General features: G+C 39.6%; 1 protein-coding gene across 2 annotated transcripts in view; it reads left to right on the forward strand.

The window, feature by feature from the left end:
* Nucleotides 1-1,197: 1,197 nt before the first annotated feature.
* Nucleotides 1,198-19,470, forward strand: part of LOC149834365 (cation-chloride cotransporter 1-like) — a 95,587-nt gene continuing 77,314 nt past the window's right edge. The window contains exons 1-3 of one of the 2 annotated variants that reach the window (XM_090011361.1): nucleotides 1,198-1,351; nucleotides 3,260-3,377; nucleotides 3,542-3,620. In XM_090011361.1, the coding sequence (XP_089867487.1) occupies nucleotides 1,204-1,351; nucleotides 3,260-3,377; nucleotides 3,542-3,620 (345 nt within the window). In that variant the 5' untranslated portion in view covers nucleotides 1,198-1,203. Of the gene's footprint in view, nucleotides 1,352-3,246; nucleotides 3,378-3,541; nucleotides 3,621-19,470 lie in introns of both variants that reach the window. The other variant, XM_090011362.1, reaches the window with a different exon arrangement.

The following is a 19,470-nucleotide window of genomic DNA, read 5'->3' on the forward strand; positions in this document are numbered from 1 at the left end:
ACTGTTTTCTCAAAATGATTTACGGGACTAGCCTATTAAGAATTAATTCAAATAATTTTGAATACACATTTTAAATATTTAACTTTTAAAAGATTATAAAAGTCACAAAATTCAAAAATTAAGAAAAAGTATGAAATTGATACAAAGTAACGATTATTAACCAAGAAGGATAATTATATAGAGTAATAAATTTTCACATTAAGCTAAAATATGAATCAATAATTGCCTCTTGATTTCATATAATTTAGTATCATAAGAAAATGGTTACTATTTAGGTATTTAAAAATAAAAAAATCAAGCTATTCATAAGGTATTTAAAAAGACATTATTGGGTTAATGTGAAAACCAACAATAGACACGTGATGTTGTTTCATGCAAATAATTATGTTTTTATAGCTTTATATTAGTGCCCAATAATAATATATTTCTTGTAAAAAAACAATTTAATTTTAATTGTTATTTTCTGATGCCAATATGTAAAGATTGCATATCAACTTGTTAGAATTGATTTCTAAACCAATTGTCTGTCAAAATGATTCAGACGATCAACTAATTCATAATTGAATCAAGTAATTTTGAACCAGACTTTTTAAATATTTTGACTTTTGAAAGATGTTAAAAATCATGAAGTAAAAAAAGGAAAATTATGGAAATATAGAAAATGTAATAAATTATTAAACAAGAAATATAATTATATAAATTAATAGATTTTCACATTAAGCTAAATATATATATCAATAATTTATTGTACCTTTATACAATTAGATTAGTACGATACTAATATATTTGTATTCAAAATATTAATTTAGTTTTAATTATTAATTAGTGTTGTGAATAAGTAAGTACTAAATAGCAACATACCATAATCAGTTTCTAAGCTCATTTTTTTTTTTCAAAATGATTCTGAGGACCAGCCGATTCAAATTGAGTTGAATAAATTTCAATTAACCTTTTAAATTTTGATTTTTAAAAAATGATAAAAAATCATAAAATTTTAAAATTCAAGAAAAAATAAAATATTTCTAAGATATTCATTTAATGCCTAAACAATCAAATTAGCAAATAAATTTTATAAATATTTTTAAAACTAAAAAAAACTAATAACCGATTCAGTCATTTAAAATGAAACGATTCAACCGGTTCGACGTGTCTGAATTGGTCTATTTAAAGCCAGGAGGCGGAATCCATCGCAGTTCTGGAACCATGTCAGCGTTCTCTGCCTCTCCCGGACTCTCATCTAGCAGACGACTGCAGGTAGCCGGCGATGACAATCCCGGCGACGGAGGTGGGCATCCGTCAGGCGACAATTCCGGCGGTGGTGGTGGGCGGCCGGCGGTTCTTCAGGTAACAGGTACCTCTCTCTTTCTCTCTCTCGACTGGAATTCTTCCAGTTTCTCAGGCTCAGAGCAGTCTCTCTTTCTCCCTTTTTCACAGTCTCTCTCTGTCTTTCCCGATTTTAGGGCTTTTGATTTTGGGCAATGGGCATTTTTGAATGGTGAATCAACAATGGTTTGATGGTGAATCTTTCTCAGTATCTCTGTCTTCCCCGATTTTTAGGGTTCCGGTTTTAGGACCTTTGATTTTGGGCATGGTTGAATGGCGAATCAATGGTGTCTTGATGGTGAATCTTTCCCACATTCTCTGTCTCTCTGGAGGATTGGATCTTTGAAAAAGAACCCTATGTTAAGTTTGCTTGGGGATTTTTTTGGGTTTTTTAGTTGTATAGTGCAGTATGCAGTGGATAAATGGAGGTATGAAATACTTTTGTTTGCGGTTCTGATTTGTAGTGTTCCGATTTTGGGCATGGGTGAATGGTGAATCGGTGATGGCTTGATGGGCTTTCCGAATATCTAGGAATTTTGTGTCTAAATTAATTTGTTGTTACTTGTTAGTTGCTGCTTGTTAATGATTCATGAATGATAAAGTGAGTTTAGAATTTTTTACAGTTTTTCCATCACATTTTCAGTTTCTAGATGGGATCTCAATGCCATATAGAGGTGATCGCTATATATATATTTTTTAATTTTCTGATTTTTTGAAATGGTGATGCTAAAAGAATATGTTTGGGATTTTTATGCATCTCATTGCAACGGATTCTTTTGTTCAGTTACTTCAGTAGGAGTTTTTTTTTTTTTTTGGTTTGATTTGAGCATGTTAATGTGAAGATGTGTGATGTTATATCAAGTTGTTTTTTTCGAATAACTTACAAAAATGTAAACAAGTCGTAATATTTTCAATCACCAGAATGTACATTACCGTGATATTATTGCAAGATTTTTGAAAAAATTCCTTATTTTTACATATTTTAAATACTATTTTTGTTTATTTTTGTATTTTAACAATTTCTATCTGTTTCTTTATATTTTAATACGGAAAACACTACAAAGCTTCTTATCTTATATTATTCTTTACATTTTTTCAACTTGTAAAATGTGCAAGATTTTTCCAAGAAAAAACCACTTTGTTAAAAAAAAACAATTCCTGAGAGCAACTTCACTGAGAAATTGCTGACAACGATATTATTGACTATGATTTAAACATGTCAAAGTTGGTAGTTGCCTCTTATTCTTCTTCAAATCCTACCAACTCACATGGGAAACTTGTGGGCAAAGTTAGTTGCAGACCATCAAACTGTCTATTATTGTGTGCATAACAAATTGGAAAAATGTTTTTCTTCTGTCATGATGCTTATTATTAATCCACTGTTACGATGTTGTTTTTGTGAATTCTATAAAGTTCTGATAGCATCACAATGAAATGAAAATATAAGAAACTTATATGTTAACTTAAAGCAGAACACAACATGATAAAATTAAATCAACCAAAAAAGGTTAAAAAAAGTGCATTAAAGGAGTGTAACATTAATAAGTACAAAAAGTGTTTGGGGAAACCTAGAGAACGTATGGGGTACATCGTGGGCTTTTTACTGGAAAGAATCTTCAAATACTAGGAGGTTCAGCTTCTTGATACAAGCATAGAAGGCATCATATAATTATCATGATACAATATTAGTCCTGCACATCTGCTAGAATAATGATAAACTACCTCAAATGTAGATGCCTGAGGGACTGAAGTGAGTCTGAATTCTTGAGATGAGGACCAGTATGTGGTTTTTTGTTTCCTCAGATTGTTTTCTTCTTATTCTGGGTACAAATCTTTGCCTACCATTACTCTACTATGTGTGGCTATCAGTTCAAAGAAACATATTCTTCTTTTTTTTATAAGAAAATCAAAATGATTTCACAGTCGACTGATGTAGGGTCAAACATGGGCGATGGGCCTTCAACTTTGCATGAAAGTCCTGGTGGTCCCCTAAGGGAATCAAAACTGGAACTGTTTGGTTTTGATTCTCTTGTCAATATCCTTGGTCTTCGAAGGTATTTGTCTATACTTTTTCGTTCATTTTTTGATAAATATCCTTTTTTTTTCCTTGTTCCTTTTGCATCCAAGTTGCAATAAATGTTTCTTTCCCTCATCTCGCATAAGATATGTAGTAGAAAAATCATTCAAGAAGCATGATTTCTAAATTGTTATTTTATAGCATGACAGGGGAACAAGTTCCTGCACCATCCAGTCCTAGAGATGGTGAAGATGTTTCCATTACTCTTGGGCAGCCTAAGGTATGCTAATTCATTATCGCTTTACTATGCCCCCTTAATCGTGAACATGAAAATGTTTGCTTTGGTCAAAAGTGAGGATGAACAATAACAGCTGAGAAAGTAGAAGCCATGATCGTTTGTTAGAGAAAGTCATCTCATGACCATCTTTCACAAGATCCAAGGCAGGAACCATCACAACCGGCAATCACAATCATAACTTGTACTTTTTTCATGCTTTACTAACCTTGAGAAAGTGTTTGATTGTGATTAGAATCATAGGATCTTGTGGAAATCCAAGAATCACACGGTATTGCAAACATGCCCTAAGTAATATTCAAGTGTTACAAGTATGAGTGTCTTCACAAATTTGAAAATTATAAAGTAAATTTACCCTTGTCGTTCTATGATTTTTAGTGATTAAGGCACATAAACTAGGGAATGTTGGGTATTTCTCTCTTAGTTCTGATTCATATGAGTAAATGCATAGTGTGAAAATTCAGGTGACTCATGACTGGACTGTTTCAACCTTTCTTGGCGCTTCAGCCAGGTTTTGTTAACTTTTATTTTCTGTATATAAATAGTAGAAGATATGTTGTCTAAATAGACACATTTGTATACCGTGGAAGAAATGTCTATGAATAACATTTAGTGTTGTAACTAGCATCCAACCACAAAAGAATATGAATTATTGAATGTAGATTTGTCATATCTACATGACTGAGGTACCATACTTGAATGTCACAATCAACAATAACACCACATAAATTATAATTTTTTCTGGATCCAGTATTACCACATGCATTTGGGATTCAGATTCAATCTAATATCCTTGGATCTGATTCTGATTTGGATCCGGATTAGATCTGCCATTTGCATTTCGGATTCAGATATGATAGGATCTAGCCCGACCTGTTATCACCCTACCTTTCAGGAGTCCCATTTGCTCTAGTTTGGATTTTATACACCCATTCACACCCTGTTAAAATGTAAACTGTAATATATATATTATTTAATATTATTATATTTTCTTTTATTATTTTCTTTTTCTATTTTTCTTTATTTTCTTTTTTAGCATCTAGTTCAATAGAAACTAGATATTTGATCCAGTCAAGTTCCAACAGGAACTTGACTGTGCAAATAGCTGTTGGACTGTAGTCCAACAGCTATAATAAATGGCTGTTGGACTGTAGTCCAACATCTATAATAAGAGACGTTGGTAGTCCAACGTCTCTTTTGGAGAGCTCAAAATGAGCTCTCCTCTCTCTTCCACTTTTTTGTATATATAGGGGTGAACCCCTTCAATGTAAATTACTATGCTTCTTAAGCATTTTGTTCATGAATAAAGTATTATTTATTTTTCAAGTGTTCTTCTTTTCATATCCTTTCAAGGGTCATGCTTGTAGTGTCTCCAATAGACACTTGTTTGTGAGTTATTCGTGCATTTGTTGAAGACCACCATTTCATTACATGGTATCAGAGCTACGAAATCCTTAGATCTTGAAGTGCTTCCGCCTCGATTTCCGTGCCACATTTACAAAAGGTGTTTCATCACCTTGTTCTTGGCTCAAGAAGATTTGTTTGAAGAAAGGCGAACTTGTGCTAAAAAAAATTTGGTTTTGTATCCTCTCTTATTCCCTTGTCTACTCTTTTTCTTTTCTTTTTATTTTTCTCTCTATCTCTCCTCCTATTTATTCCTCTCTTACCTTTGTAAAAGATGGATGACAATGATAAGATCACCATCATTCCTATGAAGCTAAATAATACTAACTATGTAATGTGGGCTTCGATTATGAAGCACCACATTTGGGGAAAAGGTTTATGGGGTATAGTGAATGGTTCCGATTTAGAACCTAAACTATCTCTTACCAAGAAAGAGGGTGATAAAGAGGTTCCTCTAACGGAAGAAGAGAAGAGTAAGGCGTTAGCCACTTATGAAAAGAAATGGAAAGAGTGGAGGATAGGGCATGCAAAAATTATGTCATGGCTCATCAATAGCATAGACATTAAAAAATGCTCTAGTCTAGCTAAGTTTGAGCATGCCAATAAGGCTTGGGAATACCTCAAAAACATGTATTCCCTTAAAGATATTGCACATGTATGCAATTTATAAGACAAAGTTCGGACAATGACTCAAAAAGATAAAACTATTCGAGAATATTATAATGAGTTGTCCGAACTTTGGGAAGAGTTGGCTCTTCTTGAGCCCAAATGACATTGTGCCGAAGATATCGAGCTTCGCCAAAAGCAACTCGATATGGAACATTTCTATCAATTTGTGAATGGTCTAAGGCCGGAGTTTGAATCCACCAAAGCGGCCCTATTACATCGTGGAAAAATTCCTTCTATTGTTGATACTATAGAAAAACTTACTATGGAAGAAAATAGACTTAGAAAAAGTACTCCAAAAGTTGATGATAACTCAGTTTTAGCTGTATCTAGACCGGGGAATCATACTCGTACTTACAAGCCGCCTCATTTTGGAAGGCAAAAGAGTGACTTTGATAAAAGAAAAGTTATTTGTCATCATTGTCATGAACCGGGGCACTATAGGCCTCAATGTCCAAAGTTAAAAAGAAGAGAAGAAAAAAGAGTTGCATCTGTTGAATCCGAGTCAAAAGATCAAGATGCACCTGTGTCTATAGCTCAACTGATGGAAATCCTTCAACCTCTTCTCAAAGGGGTATCCTCCTCAACCGAAGCCTCAACTGGAGTGACAGTTGCATCTTTCTCCGGTCCAGGTAACTTTCCTTGGCTTTTAGATTCTGGTGCTTCTTTTCACATGACCCCAAATGTTAATAGTCTATCCGAATGTCTTAAAAATAACTCAAGTGTGTCAAAGGTTTTTACAACCGATGACACATCTCTTAAAGTAAAAGGAATAGGATGTTTTGAAAATCTTCAAAAATACAAAATTTTTTTTATCCCAGAAGTTAGATATAGCCCTAAACTTAATTTGAATCTCTTATCTGTCTCGCAAATATCTGATTATGGATGTAATATATTCTTCTATTCTCATGCTTGTTGGGTACAAGATCGCCTGTCAGGGAAGCTGATTGGAGAAGGCCATAGAGAAGGAGGACTCTATTACATGGACTTTTTGGAATTACCCAAGAATGCATTTGTTATAATATTCAGAAATTAGAATTGGATTTATGGCACAAAAGACTTGGCCATCCTCATATGTCTAAAATTCAATATTTTCCAAGTTTGGAAAAATTTTGTAATTCTGAAAAATTTTCTACAAGAGACCAAATGGGTAGGTGAGAAAGCAAAAGTGATAGAACCTTGGGGATATAAGATTTGGTATACAGGAATAAATAAGAATAGGAATGGAGTAGGGATTGTTATGAGTCGTCAGTTTATAGATCATGTAGTTGAGGTCCGTAGGAAGGGTGATAGAATTTTACTTATTAAATTAGTATTAGGTACGAATATTATTAATATTATTAGTGTTTATGCACCTCAAGTAGGTTTAGATGATTCCATTAAGCATCAATTTTGGGAAGATTTAGATGGAGTAGTACAAGGGATATCTTATGGAGAAAAGCTTTTCATCGGCGGTGACCTTAATGGACATGTAGGCATTAGTAGAGATGGATTTGAGAGTATCTATGGAGGCTATGGTATAGGAGAAAGAAATGAAAGTGGAGAAAGAATTTTAGATTTTTGTTTGTCCTATGATATGATCTTAGCAAACACTTGGTTTAGGAAGAGGGAGTCTCACCTAGTAACATTTAAAAGTGGGGTTAATACAAGTCAGATAGATTTTTTCCTACTTAGAAAGAGAGATAGTGGTTGTTGCATCGATTGTAAGGTTATACCGGGAGAAAGTGTAGCTACACAACATAGAGTCTTAATTTTAGATCTTAGAATTAGACAATGCTGCAAAAGGGATAGACATAGGATAGATCCTAGAATTAAGTGGTGGGCACTGAAAGGAGCTAAACAAGGAATGTTTGTAGAGCAGGTAGTTAAGGAAGTTGATTGGTGTCTCGAGGAGGATTCAGAATCAATGTGGAATAAGATAGCGGGTGGCATGAGAAAAGTGGCTAAGGAGGTATTGGGTGAGTCTAAAGGCGGTGCACCACTAGGTAAGGATACATCATGGTGGAACGAGGATGTCAAATTAACTATTAAGGTTAAAAGAGAGTGTTATAGAAATCTAAGTAAGAGTCGTGATAATGAGAATTTGGAGAAGTATATGATAGCAAAGAAGGAAGCTAAAAAAATAGTTCGAAACGCGAGAGCTAAGGTATATAAGGTGGTTTATGACAAGTTGGATACCAAAGAAGGCGAGAAGGATATTTATAGGCTTGCAAAGATGAGAGATAGGAAATCGAGGGATTTGGGAATGGTTAGATGTATCAAAGATGAAACACAAAGGGTTTTAGTCAAAGATGAGGAGATTAAGGAGAGATGAAAAGATTATTTTGATAAGCTATTTAATGATAGTCATGCTCAAGATCTTGGAGACTTCTCCATTCCTTTTCATGAGATAAATCGTAACTTCATGCGCAAGATTCAAAAGAAAGAAATTGCAGAGGCTTTGAAGAAAATGAAATCAAGAAGGGCAGTTGGCCCAGATGGTATACCTATCGAGGCTTGGAAATGCTTGGGAGAGAAAGGTTTAGAATGGTTGACAAATCTTTTTAACTTGATTTGGCGAACAAATAAGATGCCTAATGAGTGAAGGAAGAGTACTTTGGTGCCTTTATATAAGAATAAGGGTGATATACAAGATTGCACAAACTATCGTGGTATAAAACTCATGAGTCATACTATGAAACTTTGGGAGAGGGTGATTGAGTCTAGGTTGAGGAAGGTTGTCATGATATCGGAGAATCAATTTGGTTTTATGCCTGGAAGATCAACTATGAAAACTATACATCTTCTTAGACAACTTATTGAAAGATATAAAGAGAGGAACAAAGATTTGCATATGGTTTTTATTGATTTAGAGAAGGCATACGATAGAGTACCTAGGGACGTTCTCTGGTGGACAATGATGAAGAAAGGTGTTTCCCTAAAGTACATTAGTATAATTAAAGATATGTATGAAGGAGTAGTAACCAATGTCCGCACTTGTGGAGGGGTGACAACCAATTTTCCGATAACGGTTGGGTTACATCAAGGATCTGCTTTAAGCCCTTTCCTATTTGCGATAGTGATGGATGAGCTTACGAGATCAATTCAAGAAAATGTACCGTGGTGTATGTTGTTTGCTGATGATATTGTTTTGATTGATGAGTCTAGAGCTGGGGTTAATGCTAAGTTAGAATTATGGAGACAGACATTGGAAGCTAGAGGTTTTAAGTTGAGTAAGAGTAAGACTGAATATATGGAATGTCGGTTTAGTAAGCAACGAAGTAGTGATGGGAGTGTAGTGAAGCTTGGTGAGCAAGAAATACCGGTGAATGATTATTTCAAATATTTGGGATCCATCATTCAAAAGTATGGAGAAATTGATGGAGATGTAAATCATAGGATAAAGGTTGGGTGGATGAAATGGAAAAGTGCAACTGGAGTGTTGTGCGATCGTAGAATGCCATTGCGGTTGAAGGGAAAGTTTTATAGGACGACTATTAGACCCGCTTTACTATATGGTACGGAATGTTGGGCTGCCAAGAGACATCATATTCAAAAAATGAGTGTAGCTGAGATGCGGATGCTTAGATGGATGTGTGGAAATACAATAAAAGATAAGATTCAGAACAAGGAGATACGTAAGAAGGTAGGTGTTGCACCCATTGAAAATAAGATGCGAGAGAATCGTTTACGGTGGTTTGGACATATTCGGCGAAGGCCTAATGATGCACCACTTAGAAGGTTGGAGAAATGAGAAAATATATTAGTTAAAAGAGGTCGGGGTAGGCCTAGGAAGACTTGGATGGAGATGATAGGAAAGGATATGAATGCTTTGAACCTCACCGAGGACATGGCATTGGATAAAAATGATTGGAGGAAAAGGATTCTTGTGGAAGACCCAAAATGAATTTCTTTTTTGGTTCATATCACTGACCCCAATTGTTTTGGGATGAAGGCGTAGTTGTTGAAAAATTTTCTTGTAAAGACTGCATTCTTGGCAAAATGAAAATGTTACCATTTCTTAGTAGAACTTTTGTTTCCTCACGACCACTTGAGTTAATACATTCGGATGTTTGGGGCCCCGCACCAGTTATTTCCAAAGGTGGTTATACATATTATGTCATTTTTGTTGATGACTTTTCTAAACATACTTGGATTTATTTTCTTAAACATAAATCTGATGTCTTTGCTAACTTCCAAATATTTCATAAAATGGTTAAAAATAAGTTTCAAAATGATATTTCCATTTTTCGCACTGATTCAGGGGGAGAGTTTATGTCCAACGAATTCAAAGACTATTTCAATTTACATGGTATTACACATCAAAGATCATGTCCACACACTCCAAAGCAGAATGGCCTAGCCGAACGCAAACATCGGCACATTATGGAAACTACTAGGACATTGCTAATTGCAAATCAAGTTCCAAAAAGTTTTTGGGCTGAAGCGGTCCTAACTGCCACCTACCTCATTAATAGGATGCCATCTTCCTCATTAAAGAATACAACTCCAATAAAAAAGCTTGTTAATTTAACTCAAGATTATTCTAGATTAAGAGTCTTTGGATGCAAATGTTTTGTTTTCACCAACAAAAATGACAAACTCTCTCATCGTGCAATCCCATGTGCCTTTTTAGGATATGCCAAAAGGCTACAAGTGTTTCGATTTTCAAAATGACAAATTATATGTGTCAAGAAATGTATCTTTTTTGGAAAAAGAAAGCTTCTTTGAATTTGAAAAATCCAAGGATGCCACTGAATACTCGTTTTTAATTGATCCAACTTCAAAATCCAATGAATGTGATGTTGGATGTGACCTTGACAATGATAAAAGTCCTATTGTTGTTGAAAATGATGATAATGAAGAGCAAATCCATAGGAATGTTAGTCTACAATATTCAAGACGTAGAGAGCGAAATCTTCCATGTGCTTTACAAAAATACTCTGAAGTCTCACCTAGAAGAACGTCTAGAATCTCTAGACCTCCAGAAAAATTTGTGTCTTATGAATCTTTTTCACCCACGTATAGGGCCGCCATTACATTAATACAATCATATGTTGAACCATCATCCTATTCTCGAGCCAAAAATCATATAGAATGGATAGAAGCCATGAAAATAGAATTGGATGCACTAAAAAAGGCCAATACTTGGACGATCCAAGATATCCCTCCAGGTAAGAAACCTATAGGCTGTAGGTGGGTATACAAAGTCAAAACCAAAAGTGATGAGACCCTGGAAAGATATAAGGCCCGTTTAGTAGCAAAAGGATATGCCCAAGAGTATGACATCGATTATGAAGAAACAAACATTTGCTCCTGTGGCACGTATGACCACTGTTAGAACTTTAATAGCCTTGGCCTCCATTAGAACATGACCTATCTTTCAATTAGATGTCAAAAATGCTTTCCTGAATGAGAATCTCGTTGAAGAAGTATACATGGAAGCCCCACCTGGTATTAGTATCCCTAAGGGTAAAACTCTTCGTCTAGAAAAAGCTCTTTATGGTCTTAAACCAGGGTTACTGGAAGCGCCTAGCTAAAAGGGAAAGCGCGCTTTCCCGAAGTGCGAAACGTCGCGCTTCCGAAGTGTGGGGGGAAGCGTCCCCCTTTTTTGGGAAGCGCGCTTCCCTTTAATGGGGGACGCGTTTCCCTTTAATGGGGGACGCGCTTCCCTTTAATGGGAAGCACGCTTCCCATCACGCTTTCCCCTCGCTTCCCCCACGCTTCCCCCTCGATTCCCTTGTTTTTTTTCATTTTTTTGTATTTTTTATTTTTTATTTTTATTTTTTTCGCTTCCCCCTCGCTTCCTAGGTCGCTTCCGAGACGCTTCCTAGGTCGCTTCCGAGACGCTTTCCGAATCGGTCCTAAGTGGTCCCACGCTTCCCCGCTTCCTAAAATTTTGAAAGTGCCTCGCTTCCCGCTCCCGCTTCCCGTATCGCTTCCCGCTTCCTCAACTGACAACCATGTCTTAAACAGGCTCCAAAAGCCTGGTATGACCGATTTAGTCATGTTATGCTTGATATTGGTTTTCAACCTTGTTTAACTGACACTGCTTTGTTTGTTAAGAAATCTAATGCAGGCATCATTATTCTTCTTCTCTATGTGGACGATATGATCATCACCGGAGGCGACAAACAGGGAGTTGCAAATATCAAATCTCTTCTTAAAACTCACTTTGAAATGACTGACTTAGGTTTATTAAGATATTTTTTAGGCATTGAAGTTGCTTATTCCCCTCGGGGGTATTTGATATCTCAATCTAAATTTGCTATTGATATCGTTTCCAGGTATGGAATTATCGATGATAAGAAAGTAGACACTCAAGAAGTTGTCAATGTTAAAATGAAAATTGATGATGGAGAACTTCTTGATGATCCTACTCCTTATAGACAGCTTGTTGGAGCTCTTTCTTATCTTTCCATTACTAGGCTAGATATAACTCATGCGGTTCATACAGCCAGTCAGTTTAGTCAGTTTCAGCATGCTCCCACCTCCGTGCATATGAGAGCAATTTTGCGTATTATTAGATACTTAAACTCCTCTCTTTCACGAGGACTCTTCTTGTCTGCTTCATCTTCATTAAATTTAATTGCATATATTGATGCTGACTGGGGAGGTGATCCCAATAATAGACATTCAACTACTCGTTTTTGTGTGTTCTTAGGTGAAGCCTTAATTTCGTGGAGGTGCAAGAAGCAGTAGAAAGTCTTTTTTTCCTCCATTGAAGCTGAATACAGAGCCATGGCAACCACCACTATGGAGGTTGTTTGGCTCAGACGATTGCTAGCGGATATGGGAGCTAAAGCAACGCAAGCTTCAAAGATGTTGTAATACCACATTAAAAAAAAAATTGTTTGGACCCAGGCCGGGTCTGGTCCGGACCCGACCCAGGACCCTTTTTTTATTAGGGTTTTAAGTAACCCGAGCTTTCGGGAGCCGCAACCCCCCCCCCCCCCTTTTCTCCCCCTTCGTTTCGGGTGAATTGGGGAAACCCACCGATGTTTCCCCTTTCATCACCCTCCTGAAGCTTTTAAAAGCTCTGCAGGAGAGCAAAGGGAGGCACAACCCTTCGCCCCCCTGTGCTGCCTCCTTCTCTGCGCTCGCTGCCGCTGCTGTCACCGCGCCCCGCCGCCGACGCCGGCCACCGCCTCCCAAGTACGCCGCCCTCTTCTCTTCCTCACCCCCCTCTCTGTCACCTCGCCGGGAGGCCGACAGGCGGCGCACAGCCCCTGCCGCTCTCTCCCGCCTCTCCGGTACTCATCGGAGGGCCGACAGGTGGCCTGCAAGGCCTCTGTCGTCCCCTCTTCCCTCTGGGGGTGCGCCGGAGTGCCGGCAGGGGACCAATGGTCCCTGCGACACTCCCTCACCTCTGGGGGTGATAGGGAATCCGACAGGAGGTCGGCTGCCCCCTGTCACCCCCGTCCCGAGCCCTCTCTCTCTCTGGCAGGGGTTGGTCCCCCTTGCCATCTCTCGATAACCGGTAGGCAGGGGCAATGCCCCTGCCGCTGCATGTTTCCCGGCGGGGGCTCGCCCCGCTGCCTCTAGGGTTTTGGCGCGCAGGGGTGGTGCTCCTGCCGCCTGCCTGTCTCGGCTGGCTGGGGCAATGCCCCTGTCACCCTTTTTGTCTTGCTGGGCTGGCAGGGGCTCGCCCCCCTGCTGCCTCTTGACTTCTGGGAGGGCAGGGAATATCCCCCCTGCCGCTCTTGACCCTCGGCACGCAGGGGGCCGGACACCCCCCTGCGGCTCCATGAGTTTTGCCAGGCAGGGGTCAAGGCCCCTGCCATTTGTAGGTGTTTCTGGCAGGGGCCGAGGCCCCTGCCATCCCTTGATTCGTCAGGCAGGGGCCCCTGCCATTCCTCATTTTCGACAGGCAGGGGCTGGGCCCCCTGCCATTTCCTCATTTTCGTCAGGCAAGGGCCAAGGCCCTTGCCATTCTTTTTGTGCCAGGCAGGGGCCGAGGCCCTGCCTTTCCCTGTTCTTCAGGTAGGAGCCGAGACCCCTGCACATGCGCACCTGCTATAAGCGCAAGGAGCAGGGGCAAGGCCACGAGCCCCTGCTGCCATGCTGTCAGCAAACAACGGGGAGGCGGGGTTGCGCCCCTGCCTTATGAAGGCAACGAGGGAGGCCGAGGCGTCGCCCTGCTTGCCAGAAAAGCAAAGAGACAGGGGACCAAGCCCCCACCCGTTAGCACATAGGAGGAGGCTTCGCCCTTGCCTGCCGAATACACCAAGAGGCAGGGGCTTGGCCCTGCTGGTCAAGCACGTAAACAAGCAGGGGGCAAAGCCCTTGCCTGACGCCCGAGAAGAGGGAGCAGGGAGAGGCTCGACCCCCTCCCCTGCCATAACAGGTAGCAGGGAGGGGGTCGGCCCCCTCCCCTACCGTACCAGTAAGCAGGGAGGGGCTCGACCCCTCCTGCATACTGCGAAGGCAGGGAGGGTCGAGCCCTCCCTTGTGAAGATCGAAGGCAGGGAGGGCTCGAGCCCCTCCCTACGATAGACAAAGGCAGGGAGGGTCGGACCCTCCCCTGCGTACCTAAATAGGGGAACAAAAAAAAGGGGCAGGGGTCGATGGCCCCTGCTAGAACAGAAAAAGGGACAGGGGCCACTAGAACAATAAAAAGGGCAGGGGCCTTCAGCCCCTGCTGAAATAAACAGGGCAAGGGCCAATGGCCCCTGCCGGAACATAAAAAAGGGGCAGGGGCCTATGGCCCCTGCCAGGGAAATGAACAAAAGGAAAGAGGCGCAGGGGCCAACAACCCCCCTGCGACTTTTGGAAGCGGAGGTAGGGGCCAAAGGCCCCCGGTCGGCGTGCTAAGCAGGGAAACGAGACAGGGCCCTTGTCGGTTTCTTAGAGGAACAAGAAGCAGGGAGGAGGGGCTCAGCCCCTCCCCTGCCGTAGCAGAGAGCAGGGAGGAGTCGTGTCCCTCCCCTGCTAAAAGGGGGCACAGGGAGGGGGTTTGACCCCTCCCGTGGCCACATAGAGAGGTGAGGGAGAGAAGAGACGGGAGAAAATAGGGGAGAAGAGGCGTACTTGAGGCTACCGGAAGGAGGGGGTCCTCGATGGGGTTGCTCGGCAACGCAGAGGCCGACGAGGAGGGTTGCAGGTGGTGGCAACAACGGAGGTCGAGTAGAGGGGCATCGCCGACGAGGTCGCAGAGGGGAGGCTCGAGCAGGCTGCCGGCAATGTGATCGTCGGTGGTTGTGCTCGGCAACGCAGAGGAGCGAGATGGGAGTTGGTCGGGGGAGAGAGAGTGAGAGACGAGAGACGAGAGGGGGAAGGAGGTTTCGAGAGTCTCCCCCTTTCGTCGCTGCGTGCTTTTTAAAAGCACACAACCGACTTAGTTACCCGGGTTTGATCCGGCCCGGATCCAAACATTTTTTAATCGGGTTATTACAAGTAGTGTGTTGTGTTCTTGTGTTCAGATTTGAGCACTCTTGGGTTAAGTGTTTTGACTAACACGTTGGGATGTGCTTGTTTTCTTTGTTGGTTGAGATTGTCTTGTTGCTACATATTTGTAGTGCTTGTCTTGCATATATTTCAGAGTAGTTGGAGGTTGTTGTAAGAATGGAGAAAAAGTGAACCAATTCAAATTATTCTAATGAAGTTGAATGTAAGAGGTGAAGTGATGGGTAGTGGGTAGCTTCAGAGATTGGAATATGTTCAACAAGAGATTCAACATCAGATCTAGCAAGTGCAGCTTCTTGCTCAGTCAGCCATTGGCCCATCTTTCTCTGCCACTCATGCTTTCTCCTCTGTTCTGCTCTCTCAGGTATCTCAGGTCCTTCCTCTGGTTGGGTGATAGATTTTGGGGCTTCATGTTATATGACACCTCATAAGTCTGTCTTTGCTAACTGTCGTCCTTGCAGTGACATCTTTCACACTATAGATGGTTCGTTTATGTCTGTTTTCAAAGTAGGTTCAATTACTTGTAATTCCTATTTTGATAGTAATTTCAATCTTTCTCAAGTTTATCATGTTCCATCCCTTGCCGTGAATCTTATTTCTGTGGGTCAACTCACCAAACTTAACTGTAATGTTATATTTTTCTCTGTTGGTTGTGTGTGCAAGATCAGTTGCCAGGGAATAAGATTGAGATTGGCTATAGAAGAGGAGATTTGTATTATCTGGTTTGGATTGATACGAGGGAGCAGAAGGAAGTTGGAACTGGATATGGAGCTTCAATTTTGTATGAGTCTGTTTTATGGCACCAGAGACTGGGTTATATTTTCAGCTCTAGATTGCAAAGTTGTGTCCTTAGAAAGTTTTGGAAAATCCAAGCTAGGTGTGTCAAATCATGTTAAAGATTGTGTGAGCTGTAGACTAGCCAAAAGTCATGCCTTGCCATTCAAGTCTTTTGCTAGGGAATCAAAAAGTCCTTTTGACTTGGTACATTCATATGTGGGGTCTTTCTCCTGTTGTGTCAAAAGGAGGTTCATCCTAGTGACTTTCATATATGATTGGACAAGGTTCACATGGATATATTTTATGAAAAATAGAAGTGATCTTTTTGAAAATTTTAAGAGCTTTTGTGCCATGGTTGAAACTCAATTTGCAGCCAAGATTAAAACTCTGCATACAGACTCTTGTGGTAAATATGTTAGCTATGTGTTTGAAAATTCCTGCAAGAGAGGTGTGGTTTACCAAAAGTCCTGTCCTTGCACTCCTGAGCAAAATTGTATAGCTGAAAGGAAAAACAAACATATCTTGAAAACAACAAGAGCTCTCATATTTGGTGGTGAAGTACCCAAAGTGTTTTAGGCAGATGCAGTTCAATTGAGCATTTATCAGATAAATCACATGCCTTCTGGAGTACTTAACAACATATTCTCTTTTCAGAAACTGTATGGAAAGGTTCCAAACCATGATGTGTGTATGTTTTGTTTTGCTAGCTAACAGATACAGAGATAAGTTATCTCTTAAAGTTATCAAATGTTGTTTTTTTGGGTTTTGCCGAGGGTCAAAATTGATACACGCTCTATGATCCGGTTGGAAAGAGAGTGTGGGTATCTAGGTGTTAGAGATTGAAGGTTCTGCCACAAGAATAGAGAGAGAATGGAGGGGAGAACATATGTTGCTGAAAAATCCTCAATAGGAATCTCGTGTGCTGCTTTTCTTTAAGTATTTGTAGTAGAAATATTAGGGTACTAAAATACCCTCTACACAATAGACTAAAATACAAGTGAGCCATTAATGAACATGTGACATAATGAATTTGAGTTGGGTTTGGATCCCAGATATGACTGACGACTTCTTTTCACCCTCCCTCAAGTTGTACATGATTTTGGTTCAAAACTATGTACAACTTGCCTTTTAACATCCAAAATCTGTCTTTGATGAGTCCTTTTGTAAACAAGTCAGCAACTTTAACAAATTCAGGTTCAATTTCCTTCTCTTCAACTTTGTCTTACAAAATGCTAATCTATTTCAATATGCTTGGCACGACTCTGGTAGATGGGATTAAAAGATATGTTAATGGCACTTTGATTATCACATAAGAGAAGACATCGAGATATCGATTTTACTACTTCTGTCAACAGGTGTCTGATCCAAGTTACTTCGGCTGTGACAACTGCCATTGATCTATATTCGGCTTCTGTACTTGACCTAGCAATGGCCTTTTGTTTCCTACTGCTTCAGGAGACTAGATTTAGGCCAATGAAAACACAGTATCCTGAGACCAACCTGTGCTCATTTGGATCTCCGAACCAATTTGCATCTGTGTAAGCAAGAAGTTCATGCGCGTCATGCTCATTCGTACTCTTTGCGTTTAACAACTTCCATATTCCCAATATGCGGCTCATGCATGAACTGAGATACCTAATTAACTGAGTAGACAATATCAGGCCGAGTGAAAGTTAGATATTGAAGCATCCCTACTATCCTGCGATATCCTGTAGGGTCCTCATACAATTCTCCATCTTGTGAACTGAGTTTCTGATAGAGTACACTGGGTGTGCTTAGAGGTTTGCAATCTTTCATACCTGCGTTACTGAAAACATCAATGATATACTTATGTTGAGTAAGTGTCATGCCTTCAGTTGTCCTGTCAACTTCAACTCCAAGAAAATACCACAATTTACCAAGGTCCTTCATCTTAAACCTGTGATTTAAAAGCTCTTTGACCTGCTCAATATGCTCATTAGAATTACATGCAATGATAATGTCATCTACATATATCAATAACAATGTAACTATATCTTTGCATTTGAATATAAAGATAGAATGATAAAAAAGAGATCGACTAAAATCATATTTCTCTACTTCAAGAGAAAAACTGTCAAAGCAAGATCAAGACGCTTGCTTCAAACCACATATAGCTCTCTTTAACCTGCACACGTATTCTTTAGAGTGCATATTCATTAGGCTGCTCCATGTATACTTCCTCTTTTAGATTTTCATGTAGAAACACATTTTTGACATCCAGTTGACTAAGAGTTTACTGTTGCTCAACAACTAATGATAATATAATTCTAATGGTGCCCATTTTTACAACTGAACTGTAGATCTCATCAGAGTCTTGTCCTTGCTCTTGTGTGAAGCTTTTTGCAACCAGTCTAGCTTTATATCACTCAATAGTACCATCTGGCTTGTACTTTATCTTATATACCCACTTTGATCCAACAACATTTTTATCTTGTGGTCGGGGAACAATATCCCAAGTACCACATTCATGAAGAGCCTCCATTTCTTCATTCATAGCTTCAATCCATCTTTTAGATTTTGTTGCTTGATAAAATGTTGTGGGTTGATCTTCCTTACCTAAAGAGGTTAAAAAGAGCTGAAAGTCCATCGTGAAATTCTCATAACTAACCTACCTTTCAATCGGATGTCGAGGGCGAGCAAATCTTCTGGGAACAAAGGATGGAACAGAAACAGAAAAAGAGTTCATCTCCTGATTAGAGATAGAAGAAGTTGCCTCATTCTCTCGTCGAGAGTAAACAATGCCTTTATACCTTTCAGGAGGCAAGAGTGGTTCTGATTCCATGCTATCCTGAGTTCTTTGTGTGACATCATGCATGATATTTCTCTCGTTCCTTTGTTCACATTCTGAAGGACAAATATCATCAGTACTAGAAAAGAGATCAGAGTTCAATCAGGGATGATAAACCTCAATTTCAGAAGGAGTGTTAACATTATTATCAAAGTTTAATTCATCAAAGACAATATTCCTAGATATTTTGATGCGCTTACTCACAGGATCATAACATTTGTACCCTTTATAATCATCAACATATCCCACAAATCTGCACTTCAAGGCCTTATCCTGAAACTTGTGCTGTATTGAACTGTCAACATGAACATAACTGGTGTGAGTTTTATGAAACCCTTTTCAAACAATATTTTTAATGAAATTCAGTGAAAGCTAGACACCAAAATTATAAAAACCGGCTCGCACTAGTGGTGGAGTCGGGTCGATCTCAGGGAACGAGAAATACTTCGTATTCAAACACACAATCTAAACTACTCTTTATTGCCAAAATGAAAAGAATTACTTAAATAATTAACTAATTACGGGAGTACGACCCTACACAGAGGGCTTAAACAAAATAAATAAATGGTTTTATTACAGACCCAATAATTGAATTGAATAAAAAAATAAAAACCTAATCTAAAAGCAAAAGTGTCTTTAGTGATTGAGTCTTTGTCCCCTTGTGCTCCCTTCTTCCGCTTTTCTTAGTTGCATATCACTTGTGGTTGAACCCTTTCGTATGGTTTGATTAAGAGCCTTCTGAGGGCTCCTTGATGGTAGTTTTAAAGGCTTGAGAAAACCTCAGATGGTACTTTG

The sequence above is a fragment of the Nuphar pumila genome, chromosome 6 (assembly GCF_984573655.1).
Source record: "Nuphar pumila chromosome 6, dmNupPumi1.hap1.1, whole genome shotgun sequence".
NCBI lineage: Eukaryota > Viridiplantae > Streptophyta > Magnoliopsida > Nymphaeales > Nymphaeaceae > Nuphar > Nuphar pumila.